Source organism: Pongo abelii, chromosome 2 (genome assembly GCF_028885655.2).
Source record: "Pongo abelii isolate AG06213 chromosome 2, NHGRI_mPonAbe1-v2.0_pri, whole genome shotgun sequence".
Classification (NCBI taxonomy): Eukaryota; Metazoa; Chordata; class Mammalia; order Primates; family Hominidae; genus Pongo; species Pongo abelii.
This window is the reverse complement of record NC_085928.1, coordinates 7,701,885-7,719,853: the sequence shown is the minus strand read 5'-3', so window position 1 is coordinate 7,719,853 and position 17,969 is coordinate 7,701,885. Positions and strand designations below refer to the sequence as shown.

General features: G+C 47.8%; 2 protein-coding genes across 5 annotated transcripts in view; one reads left to right on the top strand and one right to left on the bottom strand.

Annotated features, from left to right (window-relative positions):
- The first annotated feature begins 3,660 nt into the window (after positions 1–3,660).
- On the top strand, positions 3,661–14,888 carry MRPS25 (mitochondrial ribosomal protein S25). Its single transcript, XM_002813140.6, has 4 exons — positions 3,661–3,970; positions 7,657–7,763; positions 13,644–13,731; positions 14,475–14,888. The coding sequence occupies exons 1-4, from the start codon at positions 3,837–3,839 to the stop codon at positions 14,665–14,667; spliced, it is 522 nt and encodes a 173-aa protein (XP_002813186.1). The 5' UTR covers positions 3,661–3,836; the 3' UTR covers positions 14,668–14,888.
- Positions 14,785–17,969, bottom strand: part of NR2C2 (nuclear receptor subfamily 2 group C member 2) — a 106,402-nt gene continuing 103,217 nt past the window's right edge. For all 4 annotated transcript variants that reach the window (XR_010139115.1, XR_008523506.2, XR_010139113.1 and 1 more), the window contains one exon: positions 14,785–17,659. The gene's annotated coding sequence lies outside the window, so the exon portion shown is untranslated. The remainder of the gene's footprint in view (positions 17,660–17,969) is intronic.

Sequence of the window (17,969 nt, the reverse complement as noted above, 5' to 3'; positions counted from 1 at the left end):
CCTGGCGTAGTTGTAAAAATACTTCAGAAAGCACTTCTGGTTTTAGCTCAGACACGTAGAGTTTGAAAGTTATCCTATCCTTACCACAAGAAAAAGCTGGGCAAACTCAAAATCATTGGCCTTTCTTGGTCCTGTTAGAGAGCTGAGTGTGCAGGTCAAACTGCCATCCCAAAATCTGGAGAGAGGTGAGTCCAGAGAGTGAGCAAGATCTAATTACCTGGAGCAGAAGCCACGGGAGCCATAGCTAGTAGGAAAACTTAAATGATAATTTTGATCAACTGCTGGAGGTTGAGTGTGGACTAGCATGGGAGTGAGCAACTCCCCCTCACCCCCAGCGCTTTCCTGGGTTTTACCCTACTTGGTTCTATTGGTGAAGAGCTGAGAAAGACCCTCTGGTGACTCTGGCAGGGGAAAGGGAGAATCATCTTTGTAATCAGAGCCTTCTCCGTAATCAAGCTTATTCCCCAGAGGAAAGCACTTTTTCACAGAGCCTTATCTCATCTGGAGGAGGGCTGGGTCATGTAAGGGGGTACAAAGGGGAATTAAGAAACACTTGTGGGCCAGTGCCGTGGCTCACGCCTGGAATTCCAGCACTTTGGGAGGCCAAGGTGGGCAGATTGCTTGAGCCCAGGAGTTCGAGACCAGTCTGGGCAATATAGCAAAACCTCATCTTTACAAAAAATATAAAAATTAACCAGGCATTGTGGCACATGCCATAGTCCAAGCTGCTCGGGGCTGAGGTGGGAGAATTGCTTGAGCCTGGGAAGTAGAGGCTGCAGTGAGCTGTGATTGCGCCACTGTACCACGCTCTAGCCTGGGTGATAGAGCAAGACACTGCCTCAAAAAAAAAAAAAAAAAAAAAAAAAAAGGAAAGAACACTTGTGTAGGTCACAGCCCAAGGACACAAGCCCACTAAAATGGTGAGATTTAATCATAAGATTATAGAATGCTTCACCTCCCCCATGTTTTTCCACCACATCAACAGGACTCCAGGATAGTAACAGTGAATTATAGCTGGAAGAGCTGCAAGACACGGACTCTCAGGAGGAATATCGAGGGAAGCCCAAAGGCAAGAGGAGATAAACGCAAAGACACTAGAGGAACTGGAAGCCTCTAACACCTACAGCTATGGCAAACATTAAACACAGCTTTCAACTCTGAGCCAGATAACTTAAGTTCTCATTCTAGAGGCTTATTTACCCCAGTTTCTATGGCCCGATGAGTGGATATTGTACCTTCAACAAAAAAATTATAAGCATGCTAAAAGGCAAGGAAAAAAATAAACCCAACAATCAGATAAAACAAAGCAAACATCAGAATCACACTCAGATACTGGAATTATCAGACAAGAAATTAAAAATGTGGTCTGTTAAGGGGTCTAATGGTAAAAGTAAACAACATACAAGAACAGATGGGTAATGTAAACAGAGATAAGAAAACTAAGAATCATGCCAGGTACGGGTGGTTCACACCTGTAATCCCAGCAGTTTGGGAGGCTGAGGCAGGCAGATCACTTGAGGTCAGGAGTTTGAGACCAGCCAGGCCAACAAGGTGAAACCCCATCTCTACTAAAAATACAAAAATTAGACTGGGCACAGTGGCTCATGCCTGTAATCACAGCACTTTGGGAGGCCAACGGGGGTGGATCACGAGGTTAGGAGTTCAAGACCAGCCTGGCCAACATGGTGAAACCCCGTCTCTACTAAAAATACAAAAATTAGCTGGGTGTGGTGGTGGGCACCTGTAATCTCAGCTACTTGGGAGGCTGAGGCAGGAGAATCGTTTGAACCCAGGAGGCAGAGGTTGCAGTAAGCCAAGATAGTGCCATTGCACTCCAGCCTGGGTGACAGAGCAAGACTTCATCTCAAAAAGAAAAAAAAAAATTAGCCAGGCATAGTGGTGTGCACCTGTAGTCCCAGCTAAGTGGCAGAGGTGGGAGAACTGCTTGAGCCCAGGAGGTGGAGGTTGCAGTGAGCAGAGATTGCACCAGTGCACTCCAGGCTGGGCGACAGAGCGAGACTTTGTCTCAAAACAAACAAACACCCTAAGAATCAAAAGGAAGTGCTAGAAGTTAAAACCTTAAATGAAAAATGCCTCAATGGGCTTATCAGTAGACTGTCCACAGCCAAAGATTCAATGAATTTGAAGATAGGTCAACAGAAACTTCCCCACTAAAATGCAAAGAGAACCTCCATCACCCCGCCAGAACATTCAAGAACTATGAGGCAATTTCAGAAGACATAAAATGCATTTAACTTGAATACTAGAAAGAGAAAAGAGTGAAGAAGAAATACCGGAAGTAATAAATGGCTAAGAACTTTACAAAATTAATGACAGACATGAAATCACAGATCCAGGAGGCTCAGAGAACTCCAAGCAGGACAAATACAAAACATCTACAGCTCTGCATTACCTTATTCTAACCCCGTAAACCAAACACCAAGAGAAAATTGTGAAAGAAGCTAAAGGAAAAAGCCATCATACCTATAAACATAATTGCAGCTAATTACTTGTTAGAAACCATGCAAGCAATAAAAGAGGGGAGTGAAGTATTTAAATTGTTTAAAGAAAAACACCAGGGCTGGGTGCAGTGGCTCAGGCCTGTAATCCCAGCACTTTGGGAAGCTGAGACGGGCGGATCATCTGAGGTCAGGAGTTTGAGACCAGCCTGACCAACATGGAGAAACCCCGTCTCTACTGACAATACAAAATTAGCTGGGTGTAGTGGCGCATGCCTGTAATTCCAGCTACTCGGGAGGCTGAGGCAGGAGAATCGCTTGAACCTGGGAGGTGGAGGTTGCGGTGAGCCAAGATAGCACCATTGCATTCCAGAAGGGAGGGAGGGAAAGGAAAAACACTTACCTAGAATTCTAAATCTGACAAAATTACTCTTCAAAAGAGAAGGAGAAATAACTTTCAGATCAAGAGTACTTCAGAAATGCATCTTTTTTTTTTTTTGAGACGGAGTCTTGCTCTGTTGCCCAGGCTGGAGTGCAGTGGCGCGATCTCGGCTCACTGCAACCTCCGCTTCCCGGTTCAAGCGATCCTCCCACCTCAGTCTTCTGAGTAGCTGGGACCACAGGCGCTGCCACCACACCAGGCTAATTTTTGTATTTTCAGTAGAGACGGGGTTTCGCCATGTTGGGCAGGCTGGTCTCGAATTCCTGACCTCCAGCGATCCTTCCGCCTCCGCCTCCCCAAAGGCTGGGTTTACAGGCGGGAGCCACCGCGCCTGGCCCTAGAAATGCATCTCACCCATAGTTTGTTTACGAAAAAATTGAGGTCCTGAGTTAAGTGGCTGAATTTAGGAAGGAATTGATCCCAAACCATCTTTTTTTCTTTTGCTAAGAAGTTTAAGTCAATGTCAGAAAGTGCAGTTTGAACTCTTCGTGATAAAACTGGAGATGTTCAGGGAGAACAATGGACTTTAGGTTCAATAGGACGTTATCAGCTGACTTGGTATCCAAACTCAGCTTTCCTGATTATTTCTTATTGCAATGTCTGACTTTTGGCCTATGTAAAAATATTTTCCCTTGGGTGGATGGGGAAATGACTAATTTACAGGACGCGACAACCTAAACCTTCCAAGGGGAAGGCGTTCTAAAGCGAAGATGCACACACCGGTTCTCACCGCGCCGGGTCGAAGACCGCCTACAAGTCCCAGGGTGCTCCGCGGCGTGCGCTGCCCGCCGGGAAGCGTCTCCTGTGCGTCTGCGCGGGAAGTGGAACCTGGCTCCGGGGAGAAGCGGCGTGAGATCCGCGCGGGTGCTAGCTAGTCCTTTCTCGTCGCTGCTCGGCTCGCGGCCCGTGGGGTCGGCCGCGCCACCGTCGCCGCCATGCCCATGAAGGGCCGCTTCCCCATCCGCCGCACCCTGCAATATCTGAGCCAGGGGAACGTGGTATTCAAGAAATCCGTGAAGGTCATGACAGTGAATTACAACACGCACGGGGAGCTGGGCGAGGGCGCCAGGTCAGTCGCAGCCCCGGCGGCCTGGCGAGCCGTAACCTGCTGGTCGTGCCAGCCTGCTGGTAACGTGAGGTCCCGAGTCGTTCTGGGCGGCCGCTCAGCCCCGGGGCGGGTCCCCCAGGTCGGCGCTGTTACCCCCATTTTACAGAGGTCCAGACTGAGGCGGACGGCGGGGCCCCCGCCGGGCCGGCTGCAGTCGTGACGAGGTTTGGGGGGCGGAGGACAAGAACCCAACTGCTGGATTTCCTTTCTCCGGCGCGGTGGGCGAGGCTGACCCGAGGGAGGCCACCAGTTCCCTTGGCCCCTGTGGCCAGCAAGGCAAGCGCTGGGGAGGGGCAACCGCAGATCCTCTCGGGGTGACACCCCAGGACGAATCTGAGGATGAAATGAGAGAAATAACAGCGGCCAACACTGATCATGTCTCGCACAGTTCTGAATGCTTCTCGCGCTTTCTCTCTTCTGGTGCGTACAGAAACCTCAGCTTATCCCCACTCTAAGGCTGGGGAAGCGCACAGAGAGGTTAAGTAACTTGCGGCTCCACGAGACACCATGCCAGCCAGTGAGCGGTGAGCTGGGCAGTGTGGCCGGGAGTAAGTGAAAACGCTTCCTTCGGGACTCAAGGTTTGGAAGGAAGTGATTAATTATGTCAGCTGTGCAGCAGCAGACCCTACCCGGACTAGAGGGAACTATAGGGAACGCCTAGGATGTCTTTCAGCTTGGAACAGAGTAGGGACTCATTGAATGGCAGTTGGCAAGTGAAAGGTTTGGATTGACCCTGAGGCAGCCCTAAGCAGTGCCTTAGGCTCTGCAGGTATGAAGTCTACATTTATTGAGTACACTCTGAGTGCTGGGCTGTGTGCTGTGTGCTGGGAGTTCAGCAGTGATGGAGGAGGCAACCTTAGCCCGCAGAATCTTTGGGACTGGGTGTATGTTGGATCAAAATGAGGCGTGGGGGCGGGGAGCAACTTCTTGTGGGGCATGGTCTCCTTGGTGACGGACCTTCACTGCATGGCCCTTCAAGAGAGCGGGAAGCCACTTCCTAGCCATTTGCTCTGCGCAGGTGAATCTGAGAACTTGGACCTGCTTGCCTGGAATCAGCTGGCTTGATGGCTTCCTGGAAGACTTGGTCTTGGTCTTAGGGTATATGGGCACCCAGATACTCCTTCATAACCTACTGCACAACTGTGCACACCTTTGTCCCCGGGCAACTGCCAGGCAGATAATGGGAAGGGGTGGGGGTCTTGGTGTGGCCCGCAGCGAGCTGGAGAGCACGTGCCCTATCCAGAGGGCCCTTCACTGTTTGGCATTGTGGGCCCCGTGGAGAATTTCTGATTTGTCAAGAAGCTGAAATCTAGATTTTTATGTAAATCTCTGGCTTTTAAATGGCCAGCCAATCAAAATAAGCCTGTGAGCCTCTTACTCACATTCTCAGATATTTTAATGTCCTCTAGGTAAATTGGATACAAACAGCCATTCACTGTTTGTTCCTGGTGGTAGGGGCTGGCCTGTGCCACCTGTGCCCTCTGTGATCTTGTACCCGTGGGTTGGAGTCTGTCTGCCTTGCTCTGGCTAGCCGCACTCCTCCCCCAATCCCCAGCCCTTGTTTGTTCATGTGCCCTCAGCACTTCAGCTGCCCCACTGGGACCTACCTCCATCCCAAGTGCCTGCGACCGGTCCACCCAGTCTTTGGGTACCTGCTGGGGGCAGTGGGAAGGTGCCTTATTTAGTATCTGAGGGCCAAGTCCTTACTCACCTCTGCCAGGTGTTCTACCCTTAACAAGTGGTCCCAAGCCTCAGGGTGAATTTGATAGTGACAGAACAGTGTGATGGAAGGCCAGACTCATCAGCCCAGTTAGACCTGGGGAAGTTTACTTAACTTCTGACCTTAGTTTCCTTAAATTGTAAAACCCCACCTTCTGGGGTTGGAGAGTCAGGTGCCTAGCAAAGTGTCTGGCATATATAGCAGGTGCTCAACTCAAGGTTCCTGCCATTATTAACTTTCCTCCTGTGTTTCAGCAAGAACCATTTTAAGATCTCTGTTGCATTTCTGTCCTAGTAAAGTATGGGAACGTCTCACCTGGCTATGTCCTGGTTTATTTGTAAAAAGTTCTGTGACACTGGGATACTCTGCAGTGGGGTGGGAACTGATCAGAGGCCTCCTACGCCCTGGAAGGTAAATTCAGCCTTTGAGCTCCCAGGCCTGTGTGCTGTGGGGGTCTCCAAGGCCTCCATTCCTCCCCTAGAGGCAGCAGTTTTCAAGGCTTAACTATTTATTTATTTATTTTTTGAGACGGAGTCTCGCTCTGTCACCCAGGCTAGAGTGCAGTGGCGCGATCTCAGCTCACTGCAAGCTCCGCCTCCTGGGTTCATGCCATTCTCCTGCCTCAGCCTCCCGAGTAGCTGGGACTACAGGTGCCCGCCACCACGCCGGCTAATTTTTTGTATTTTTAGTAGAGACGGCGTTTCACCGTGTTAGCCAGGATGGTCTGGATCTCCTGACCTTGTGATCCGCCTGCCTGGGCCTCCCACAGTGCTGGGATTACAGGCATGAGCCACTGCGCCCGGCGGCTTAACTATTTAATTTGAGTCTTATACTCATATAGTTAAATAACATCCTCAGAGAGCCACTTTTTTTTTTTTTTTTTTTTTGAGATAGGACCTTGCTCTGTCGCCTAGACTGGAATGTGGTGCAATCACAGCTCTGGCTCACTGCAACCTCAAACTCCCAGGCTTAAGCAATCCTCCTGCCTCAGCCTCCCAAGTAGCTGGGACCACCAGCATGTACCACTATGCCCAGCTAATTTTTAATTTTTTTATAGAGACAGGGTCTCCCTATATTGCCCAGGCTGGTCTCAAACTCCTGAGCTCAAGCAGTCTTCCTGCCTGGGCTTCCCAAAGTGCTGGGATTACAGGTGTGAGCCACTGCACCCGGCTGAGAGCTACTTGTTGATTTTTAGCTTTAGGTGTTATCTGTGGCCTTGTCATTATGGAATGTCTCTCACCACCATTGCTACTTCTCACCTCCAAAACCTCCATACTCTTCCACCGACTCCTCCCAGTATCATTGTTCCAAATTTTGTACAGGACGATATTCAGCATTCAGATTAATATTACTTTGTAAATGCTATACACAATTGAGCCAAATAGAATACTGTGATTATGCATTTTTTTTTTTTTTTTGCAAGGCCTTTTTTTTTCTCTGGAGTATAAATCTATTTAAATCTTCTAAGTTTAAAGGTGTTCCTCCACTCCTAAATTGTAAAACTGTTCCCCCATGTGTAAATACATTGGTCTCATTATTTTAAAATTGTGGTATAACCTAGATACGGTGCACACCTGTAAGTATACAGCTCCATGAACTACCACTCATGTTTACACCTTGTCTTCACGACACAAGTCACGACGTAGTACCTTTCATGGTTTCATTTTCAGTGGTGCTTTGGCATTGGTGTTGGGTTAGCTTGCAGTACAGGTTGGGATACAGATTTCTTTCCCCTCAAATGCCTGCCTGGGGTCCCCACGCCATTCAGGGGATCTTCTAAGAGGATCCCTGTGAGTTTTTTCTCAGCCTTTTTGGGTCCTCTGAGAATCTGATGAAAATGCTGGACTTTCTCCCTAGAAAAATACCCATGCATAAAATTTTAGGCTAAAAACTCTGTTTCATAGGCTTCATTTCTTCCCCTTTGCAGGAAATTTGTATTTTTCAACGTACCTCAGATTCAATACAAAAACCCTTGGGTGCAGATCATGATGTTTAAGAACATGACGCCATCACCCTTCCTGCGATTCTACTTAGGTGAGTGGAGCCCTCGCCATGGTCCAGGGGCTGTCCCAGACATGCCTGGAGAGACTGCATCCTTCCTGCGGGAGCGTCAGGATGAGCTGCAGTGTGCGCTGTCATGGTGTGTCTGTGACTCCTGGCATCTTTGGCTTCCCCATAACCGAGGCACTCAGCAGCCACTGAGGTCTGGACTCCTTTCCCTCTCCAGCCTCATCTCTTCTTATCCTCTGCCTCACACCGTGGGGGTAATTTTTCCAAAGTCCCTTGTCACACCAGGCTGTGATGCCTTTGCTCAAGATTGTTCCTGGCCTGGAATCCCCTTTCTACCTGCGTTTGCTTATTCAACTGGGAAAAAAAAAAAAAAAAATTCCTCAGGGCTCAGGATGGGCACCACTTCTAGGAAGCCTTCCCTGCATCCTCGAGTGACCTCCCACATGCCCCCAGAACCCCTCTGTCTCAGTGCTGTGTGTGTCCTCTGAGGACTGCATGCACTTAACACGATGCTGTTCATGTTTGGACCAGGCGCTAAGTGATGTTTATTCCATTAAGTTTGGCTCTCCGCTGGAAAACGAGGAGGGCAGCTGTTCTGGCCCAGCTCTCAGACACTTTGATCCTGAGCAAGTAACAGACCCATTTTAAAATTTGTCACCTGAAGGCAAAATGTCTGCCTTACATGGCTATGAGAATCAAATGAAGTGTAGGTTGGGAAATGCTTCAGGAAACAAAATGACCATGTTTTTTCATTCATTCCACCAATATGTAACACATGTTCCCCTAGGACCAGGTGCTGGTCCGGAGGCTGGGATGTCAGGAAGCCACACAAAGATTTCTGCTGCCTTCATGGAGATTATATCCAGCAGAGGGAGACAGAATGAACAAGAAATTTTAACAAAAGATTAGAGCCAAGCGCAGTGGCTTGCGCCTGTAATCCCAGCACTTTGGGAAGCCGAGGAGGCCTGGATCATGAGGTCATGAGATCGAGACCATCCTGGCTAACACGGTGAAACCCTGTCTCTACTAAAAATAAAAAAATTAGCCAGGCGTGGTGGCGGGCACCTGTAGTCCCAGCTACTCGGGAGGCTGAGGCAGGAGAATGGCGTGAACCTGGGAGGTGGAGCTTGCAGTGAGCTGAGATCGCGCCACTGCACCCCAGCCTGGGTGGCAGAGCAAGACTCCGTCTCAAAAAAAAAAGAAAAAAGATTAGTGCTGTGGGCCTGGTGGCGCAGTGGCTCACACCTGTAATCCCAGTACTTTGGGAGGCTGAAGCGAGTGGATCTCTTGAGCTCAGGAGTTTGAGACCAACATGGGCAACATGGTAAAACCCCATCTCTACAAAAAAATATTTAGCTGGTGTGGTGGCATATGCCTGTGGTCCCAGCTGCTTGGGGGGCTGAGGCAAGAGGATTGCTTGAACCTGGGAGGCAGAGGTTGCAGTGAGCCAAGATCGCACCACTGTGCGCCAGCCTGGGCAACAGAGTGAGACCCTGTCTAAAAAAAAAGATTAGTACTGTGAGAAACAGGACAACAGGCAAGGTTGGAAGGGTGGCCCTGTGGCAATTTGTACATGTGAGCTTTGCTTGTGTTTTTAAAACCAACTTTATTGAGGTGTAATTTACTTCAGTGTGCTGGTAATGGCACACCCAAGTAGCACGTGCAACTGGATGGGTACTGGCCGTTGTTATATACCTGTACACTTATGTACATGCCCCAAGATGCAGAATGCCCCAGCACTGCAGGAAGTTCCTTAGTGCCACTTTCTGGTTAATTTCCCTTCTACCAGAGGCAACCCGTTATCCCTTCTTTCACTATAGATGCATTTTGTTTTAGAATGTCATGTAACTAGAATCTCACGGTATATGTTCCCTTGAGCCTGGTGTCTTTTACTCATGTTTTGAGATTCACCCAGGTTACATGTTTCGTGGTTTTTCCTGTTTCTGGCTAGGTAGTATTCCATTCTGTGAATGTACCACAGTGCGTCCACTCGCCTGTTGATGACCCTTTAGATTTTTGTAAGATGCCGAGAGAGTTAGAAGTATATTTATGAGAGAAGACCTTGAAAGAAACCAGGAGAGTGAGGAGGCCGGGCAGGGAAGGTTGCCAGAACTACAGGTGAGGACGACGCAGCTCTGGGAGTGTTGGCCAGCGCAGCGGGACATTCTAGCCTTGTGTTGGGTTGTGAAGGCCAGACCCTAGGCCCCAGCCAGGGAGAGCACGGGCTGCCCAAGTGCTGCACAGATCCCAGCAGTACTCCACAGGGCTTGAAGGGAGGTTTGAGCGGTGGGCCTCCTGGCTGCCAAGAAGAACGCTATAGTAAACGTGCATGTAGGCTGCGCAGGTCTCTGTCTGTGGACAGAGGCATTCAGGCCTCCTGGGGGTATACCTGAGTGCAACTGCCAGGTCACAGAGCAGCTATGTATTTAAGGTTCTCAGGCACCGCCTTTCCAAAGCGATTGTGCTGTGTTGCACTCCAGTCACAGGGTGGAGTTCCAGCAGCTGCGCGTCCTCGCTCATGCTAGTATTGTTGTATTAATGTCCCAGGGCTGCTGTAACAATTGACCACAAACTTGGTGGCTTCACACAAATGTATTATCTTGCAGATCTGTGGGTTAGAAGTCCAGCATGGGCTGGAACCAGTGTCAGCAGAGCCTTCCTTTCCGGAGGCTTGAGGTGAACCCACATCCTTGCGTTTCCTAGACTCTAGGGCCTGTCCACATTTGTTGGCTTGTGGCCTCGTTCTAACCATCTTCAAAGCCAGCAACCTTGCATATGCGGCTGTTCCTCCATCCTTTCACCTCCCTCTGACCACAGCCTGGTCAGGTGCTGCACTTGTAAGGACCCATGGGGTTAACCTGGGCCCACTGGATGATCCAGGATCCTTTCCCCAGCTCAAGGCCCTTAACTCGAATCACATCTGCAGAGTCCCTTTTGCTGTGTAAGGTTCTGGGGGTTAGGACGTGGACATCTCTGGGGACCATTATTCTGCCCACCAAATTGTCTTTTAAATTTTAGACATTCCATTGGGTGTATATCTCATTGGAGTTTTAATATGCATTTCCCCCAAGTATCTTTTCCTGTGCTTATTGGCCACTCAGATATTTATTTTGTAAACAGTCTGTTTGAATCTTTTTTTTTTTTTTTTTTTTTTAATTGAGACGGAGTCTCGCTCTGTCGCCCAGGCTGGAGTGCAGTGGCGTGATCTTGGCTCACTGCAAGCTCCGCCTCCTGGGTTCACGCCATTCTCCTGGCTCAGCCTCCCGAGTAGCTGGGACTACAGGCGCCCACCACACCACGCCTGGCTAATTTTTTATATTTTTAGTAGGGACGGGGTTTCATGGTGTTAGCCAGGAAGGTGTCGATCTCCTGACCTCGTGATCTGCCTGCCTCAGCCTCCCAAAGTGCTGGGATTACAGGCATGAGCCACCGCGCCTGGCCTGAATCTTTTCCATTAAAAAAAAAAAAAACTGGCTGCTTTCTTGTCGAGTTTTTTATGTGTTCTGGATGCATTTCCTTTGTTGGAGATAATGTCTTGTGACTGTTTTCTCTGTTTGTGGCCTGCTTTTCATTTTCTTAGTGGTGTCTTCTGAAGAGCAGAAATTTCAATTTTGATGAATTCAGTTTATCATTTAAAAAAAAAATTTTTTTAAAGACGGAGTCTCACTGTTGCCGAGGTTGAGTGCAGGTGCGTTCTATCCTAAATTCACTTATTTCCAGTAGTTTTTATTTTCTAGATTCCTTAGGATTTTCTACATGCACTGTAATAATGTCATCTGCAAATAAAGACAGTTATACTTCTTTTCCAATCTTTTTTATTTTGTCTTAACTCACTGGCTAAAGTGGCAGTAATATTTTGCATTTCTACTAGCAACATATGGGAGTTCCAGTTACTCTGCATCCTCACTAGTACTTGGTATTGTCTGTGCTTTTAAAATTTTAGCCATTTGCATATCTTGTTGTGGTTTTAATTTGCGTTTTCCTAGTGACTCATTGAGATCTCATCAGTTCGTATGCTTATTATTAGCCCTTTAAAAAAATTTAGTTAAATATTTATTCAGTGATGTGGTTTGGATCTGTGTCCCCACCCAAATCTCATGTTCAGTTATAATTCCCAATATTGAGGTAGGGTGTGATGGGCCTGCTCCAGTCACCGTGGGGGCCGTTTCTCATGAATGGTTTAGCACCATCCCCTTTGGTACTGTGGTTGTGATAGTGAATTCTCTTGATATCTGGCTGTTTAAAAGTGTGTGGCACCTCCCCCTTCTCTTTCTTGCTCCTGCTTCCACCATGTGAGACTCCTTGCTCCTCCTTTGCCTTCTGCCATGATTGGAAGCTTCCTGAGGCCTCCCCAGAAGCAGAAGCTGCTGTGCTTCCTGCACATCCTGCAGAACCATGAGCCAATTAAGCCTCTTTTCTCTATAAATTACTCAGTCTCAGGTATTTCTTTATAGCAATGTGAGAGAATGAACTAATACATTCAGATATTTTGCCCATTTTATTAGTTGGATTATCTCATTGAGTAGTGAGTTTTTTTATATATTCTGGATATAAGTCCTTTATCAGATATATGCATTATAAATATTTTCTCCCAGACTGTGGGTTATGATGTGTCCTGAACTGTAAAAGTTTTTAATTTTGATCTTTCAATTTATAGAGTTTTTTTTCTTTTATGGATTATGTTTCTTAATGTCATCTCCAAAATATATTTGCCTAGGTAAGGTCATGACAATTTTCTCCTGTGTTCTCCTCTAGAAGTTTTATAAAAGTTTGAGTGCTTACATTTAGGTCTCAAATCCATTTTTAGTTTTAATTTTTTTTTTGAGGTTGAGTCTCGCTCTGTTGCCCAGGCTGGAGTGCAGTGGCACGATCTCAGCTCACTGCAACCTCTGCCTCCAGGGTTCAAGCTATTCTCCTGCCTCAGCCTCCCGGAGTTTTAATTTTTAAAATTTTAATGTTGTGGGTAAAAGTCTAAATTCACTTATTAGCATATAGATAGCGAGTTGTCCCAGCGCCATTTGTTGAAAAGATTATCTTTCTTCATTGAATTATCTTGGTATCTTTACTGAAAAGCAATTGACCTTACAAATAAGAGTTTATTTCTGGACTCAGTTTTGTTCCATTACAGTGTATGTCTATTCTTTTTTTTTTTTTTTTTCGAGACAAAGTCTTGCACTGTCGCCCAGGCTGGAGTGCAGTGGTGCTATCTCCACTCACTGCAACCTCTGCCTCCTGGGTTCAAGCAGTTCTCCTGCCTCCCAGCTAATTTTTTGTATTTTTAGTAGAGATGGGGTTTCACTATGTTGACCAGGCTGGTCTTGAACTCCTGACCTCATGATCCACCTGCCTTAGCCTCCCAAAGTGCTGGAATTACAGGTTTGAGCCACTGCGCCCGCCCATATTCTTATACTAGTACCACACTGTCTTGATTATAGTAATTTCAATTTATTGTAAATTTGAAATTAGAAAGTAAACGTTCTCCCATTTTCTCGTTTTTTAGAATTGTTTTGGCTCTTTTGTGTCCTTTGCATTTCCATATGAATTTTAGGCTTAACTTCTAAGTTTATACAGAAACAACGCTTGGGATTTTGATAGGGATTGATTGAATCTGTAGATCAGTTTGGGGAGAATTGCCGTCTCAAGAATATTGGGTCTTTCCATGAACATGGAATGTCTTTCTATTAAAATGGCGTGTTTTTTTTTTATATATCTAAAGTTTATGCTTGCTCAGGTCTAAAGAAAAATGGAAAAAGGAAGGGTAGTATTATGGATTATGTAAACAAATATATCTATTTTATTATTAAAATGTTTCTGCCACTAAAAGCAAGTCCCAAATTACAACTTTTTGAGGCTGAGTGTGCCGTGAGTTCTGTTTCTCTTCTGCCCTGTGCTTTCCGTTTCCAGATTCTGGGGAGCAGGTCCTGGTGGATGTGGAGACCAAGAGCAATAAGGAGATCATGGAGCACATCAGAAAAATCTTGGGGAAGAATGAGTGAGTTGTTTGGTTTGACCTGGAAGGAGCAAACTTCTCAGCCCAGAGAATTTGAGGAAGAAAGGGGTGTGTGGGAAGGGTGCTGAGAGGTAAGATTCTCTGACAGTGAACCCCAGACACTAACAAGAGCTGGGGCTGTAGAATCAGTTCTTTCTGATGTTGTTCTTTACCAAATCATTAAACCTCTGTAAGCTTTATCTCCCTTGGCTGTACAGTGTGAGTACCTCTCTCCCTCTTGTGGGGGACAGGAAGCTGAAATGCAGCTGACTTGTGGCCCTGTGTAGCTGCTAACCCTTCTCTCCTGGGAATCTCAGCTTGGAGCTAGCAGACATCTAGCCCCAGGGCTCCTGGTGACAGGTCTTTCTTTCCATGAATGAGAGGAGACAGAAAGGGAGGGAAGCCGAAAAAGTCTGTCTTTGAGAAACCACACAGAGGCCTTTTCAGGCTCCTTTATCTTGTGATTGTTTGTCAGAGCTGTGGGCCCCACCTGCGGCAGCAGATAGGCTGACCACACTGTGTAGGCTTGCTCCTGTGGTCTCAGGGGACAACAGCAGGCCTTCTTTCAGCCCTCTCCTCAGGGGCCAGCAGGGAGAGAGCAATAGGCTTTGACAGCGAGGATCAGGTTAGAAGGCAGGAGATCCAGGTGTCCCTGGTGGATGGTGGGGTTGTCTCGGCTGAGAAACTGCCCTGTGCCTGCCACTCAGAGTTGCCAATGCTTGGTTGCCATCTGTGCTCTTTGGCAGGGAAACCCTCAGGGAAGAGGAAGAGGAGAAAAAGCAGCTCTCTCATCCAGCCAACTTCGGCCCTCGAAAGTACTGCCTGCGGGAGTGCATGTGTGAAGTGGAAGGGCAGGTGCCCTGCCCCAGCCTGGTGCCTTTACCCAAGGAGATGAGGGGGAAGTACAAAGCCGCTCTGAAAGCCGATGCCCAGGACTAAGGCCCACGGTCACTGTGGGCTGGGGTGATGGTGTCTGACCAGTGGGGAGATTGGAATGGGATTACTTTGGCCCAGGGAAGCCCCTGGAGACTCTGGAAATCCTTTTGCATTAAAAGGACTTTACACACCTGTGTAAAAGGATGTGGGAGAGGAGGGTCTGAAGCTGAGCTGCTAAATGAATATCCCTGCTCTGCTGGTCAATAAAACGCTTCCTAATAGCAGCTTGGTGTGTATCTGGTCCTAGTGAAGAGGAAGGCCTGTGTAGTAGGCTTTGGGCCTGGGAGGTTAAGGCCACAGCCTGTTGACACCTGTTTTGGTCCTGCGACCCTTTACTGGTCTCCGCTGGCTTTGAATCTTCCTCTGGGCCCTACTCTGGAGAACATAAGGGCTGCTGTGGTTGAGTCTGGCTAGCACCGTCTGTGGTTGGCAGTGTGGACACCCCTCCATTCAGTTCTTTGGGGTATTTTTCAGCAATCCAAAGGCAACCCTTTGTGCAGTGCTCACTTTTTAAAATATAGTTGATTACCCTTGCCTGCTGGGGGGCCTAGCCATGGGCCAGAGATGGAGGAGCCCCAGTGGCTGACAGGCCAGCCTCACTGAGGCACGTACCTGCTGACCAGTCCGCCACTGCCAACCCATGGCCCAGCCACTGTGTGCATTAGCAGGGAACTGTGTGCATTAGCAGGGAGCTGTGTGCATTAGCAGGGAGCTGTGTGCATTAGCAGGGAGCTGTGTGCATTAGCAGGGAACTGTGTGCATTAGCAGGGAGCTGTGTGCATTAGCACGGAGCTGTGTGCATTAGCAGGGAGCTGTGTGCATTAGCACGGAGCTGTGTGCATTAGCAGGGAACTGTGTGCATTAGCAGGGAGCTGTGTGCATTAGCACGGAGCTGTGTGCATTAGCAGGGAGCTGTGTGCATTAGCAGGGAGCTGTGTGCATTAGCAGGGAGCTGGTTTGTAGGCCATGGAGGAAAAGAGGAGACACCACCTAGGGGAGACGTTGGGGCCCTGCTGGGGGGATGGTGTCTATAGCTGGCCACCTGGCTCTGCTGGCTCCCTCAGGCCCTGCTTACCAAACTCTGGAGGAGGGAGTGCTGCATTACTGAGCAACTTCCTCGTTCTTTCCTCATAGGACACTGATGTTACTGTCACTTTAGTTATGCTAAACTGGAGGTTTCAGCCTCCAGAAGACAGCAGAGCCCTCTAGGGTCACCTTAAGAATAGGTTTAGCTAGGCTGGGTGTGGTGGCTCATGCCTGTAATCCCAGCACTTTGGGAGGCTGATGTGGGCAGACAGTTGAGCCCAGGAGTTCGAGACCAGCCTGGGCAACATGGCAAGACCTTGTCTCTACAAAAAATACAAAAATTAGATGGGTGTGGTGTTTCGCGTCTGTAGTCCCAGCTGTTTGGGAAGCTGAGGTGGGAGGATCTCTTGAGCCTGGGAGGTCAAGGCTGCAGTGAATCATGATCATGTGCTACTGCACTCCAGCCTGGGCCACAGAGCAAGACTGTCTCAAGAAAAAAAAATTTTAAAATAAGTTTAATTGTAAAGTGAAGGACCAGTTGGACCATGGACCCCTAGAAACTCAGCCAAGGAGACGAGACTTTATCTGATACAGGAAGGCAGTGGTTAAAAGAATTAAAAAAGGACAGTGGTGCTTGACAGAGCAGGACTGAAGAAGTTTTCATTCATTCCTCTACCTGCTGGGGCCTTGGTCAAGTCTTAAAGCTTTCCAGGTCTGTAACTGGTTTTGTCTGTAAAATGAGGAAAAGGTTACCTTTTCTGCCACATGAAGTAGCTGGCTGGTGAAATGATGTCATACTACAATGTGTTTCATTAACAGTTGAGAGATTATCACATTAAATGTGCAGATTTGGATCTTTTACATTTGATGCTCAAGTTTGATTCTGTACCAGATCTGGGTTCGGGGTGATGGCTTGTCGGGGGTGGGAGGGGAAGGTGGGCAGAGACTGATGTATAATAGACAGGTGTTCCTTGAGTGACAGACTTACAAAGGGAGTGTTTAATTGAAATCTAGCATCTTGACTGTGCCATCAGCATTTTGGCTGGGTGGAAAAAGCTCTCCTCCACAGAGAGCCCTTCCATGTCTGCTGGTTTCAGTTCCCCACCCAACTGACTAAAGTCTTGACCTTGATATCACCTGCCTGGAAGTTCTACCTGGCTGCAAGGGCTCTTCAGAAAGCACCTAGTTCCTTTTGGCTTTCATCTGCAGTGTAGGTCTCCATAGCTAGTGACACAGAAAGCCTTATGAGAGTATTCCTTCCCTCTAGGGCCCAAAGAGGCTGCTAACCAGCAGGAATGTCCTGAACCAAAAGGAGTGGTGACCCTTCTCTAGACAGAATAAATGTCTGGTCCCTAATGGGACAGAAAACTAGGGTTTGAGTTCAGGCTTGACACAGGAGTGATGGGCAGTAAGGTGGACAGCCCAGACCCTGAAGGGACATGTGTGGAGACAGCAGCATTCCTGTGGTACAGTTATTGCTTGTGTGGCCAGCTTCACAGGTGGCAGATAATTTGTGGAAATAAACATCATTTTTTTGTTCCCTGTAGGCTACTTGATCCTGGATAGTTTCTCTTTAAACCTTTGTCTTTCCCTATTTTGTTTAGTAGTGATGAAAGGTGGGTTTAAAATATACAGAAATGAGAGAAAATTGGAGAAAATGTGAGGATTTTATAATTGATAACATGTTCTTAATTTTATTTGCACAAGCAGTGTTCACAGCCTTATTCTTCTGAAGTGACCACTTTTCTTCTCTTTGAGGCACTACCTGGCAGCACCATCTAAACCTGTATCTGCTGTGGTCCCAGTTACTCAGGAGGCTGAGGCAGGAGGATCACTTGAGCCCAGGAGGTTGAGGCTGGAGTGAGCCATGACTGTACCACTGCACTCCAGCCTGGGTGACGGAGTGAGGCCGTATCTGGCTGCCAGTGAGTTCTGTCATGCATCAGACTTTGGACCTCAGAATTTTCACCTGGAACATGAAAGGTCAGATGACATAATGAATATGTTCTAACTTCTGAAACTTTTGGAGCTTATTTTTGCCCTTGATAGCACGTATCCTTAGAGAATAAGCTTGCCAATTTAAGGCCTGTCTGTAATGGCATCTGAATGGTCCAGCAGCCTAACTAACTGTGCTCTGCTCCAGAAACATCTGTGTGGCTTCCCTACCTCCACACCAAGGAACTGCCCTGCTGGGTGGATGTAAAGACTGTCCTGCCAGGGTTTCCCACTAAAGGTATTAACAAGTCCAGTGGACCACAGAGGGCCCAATCTCTCTTGGC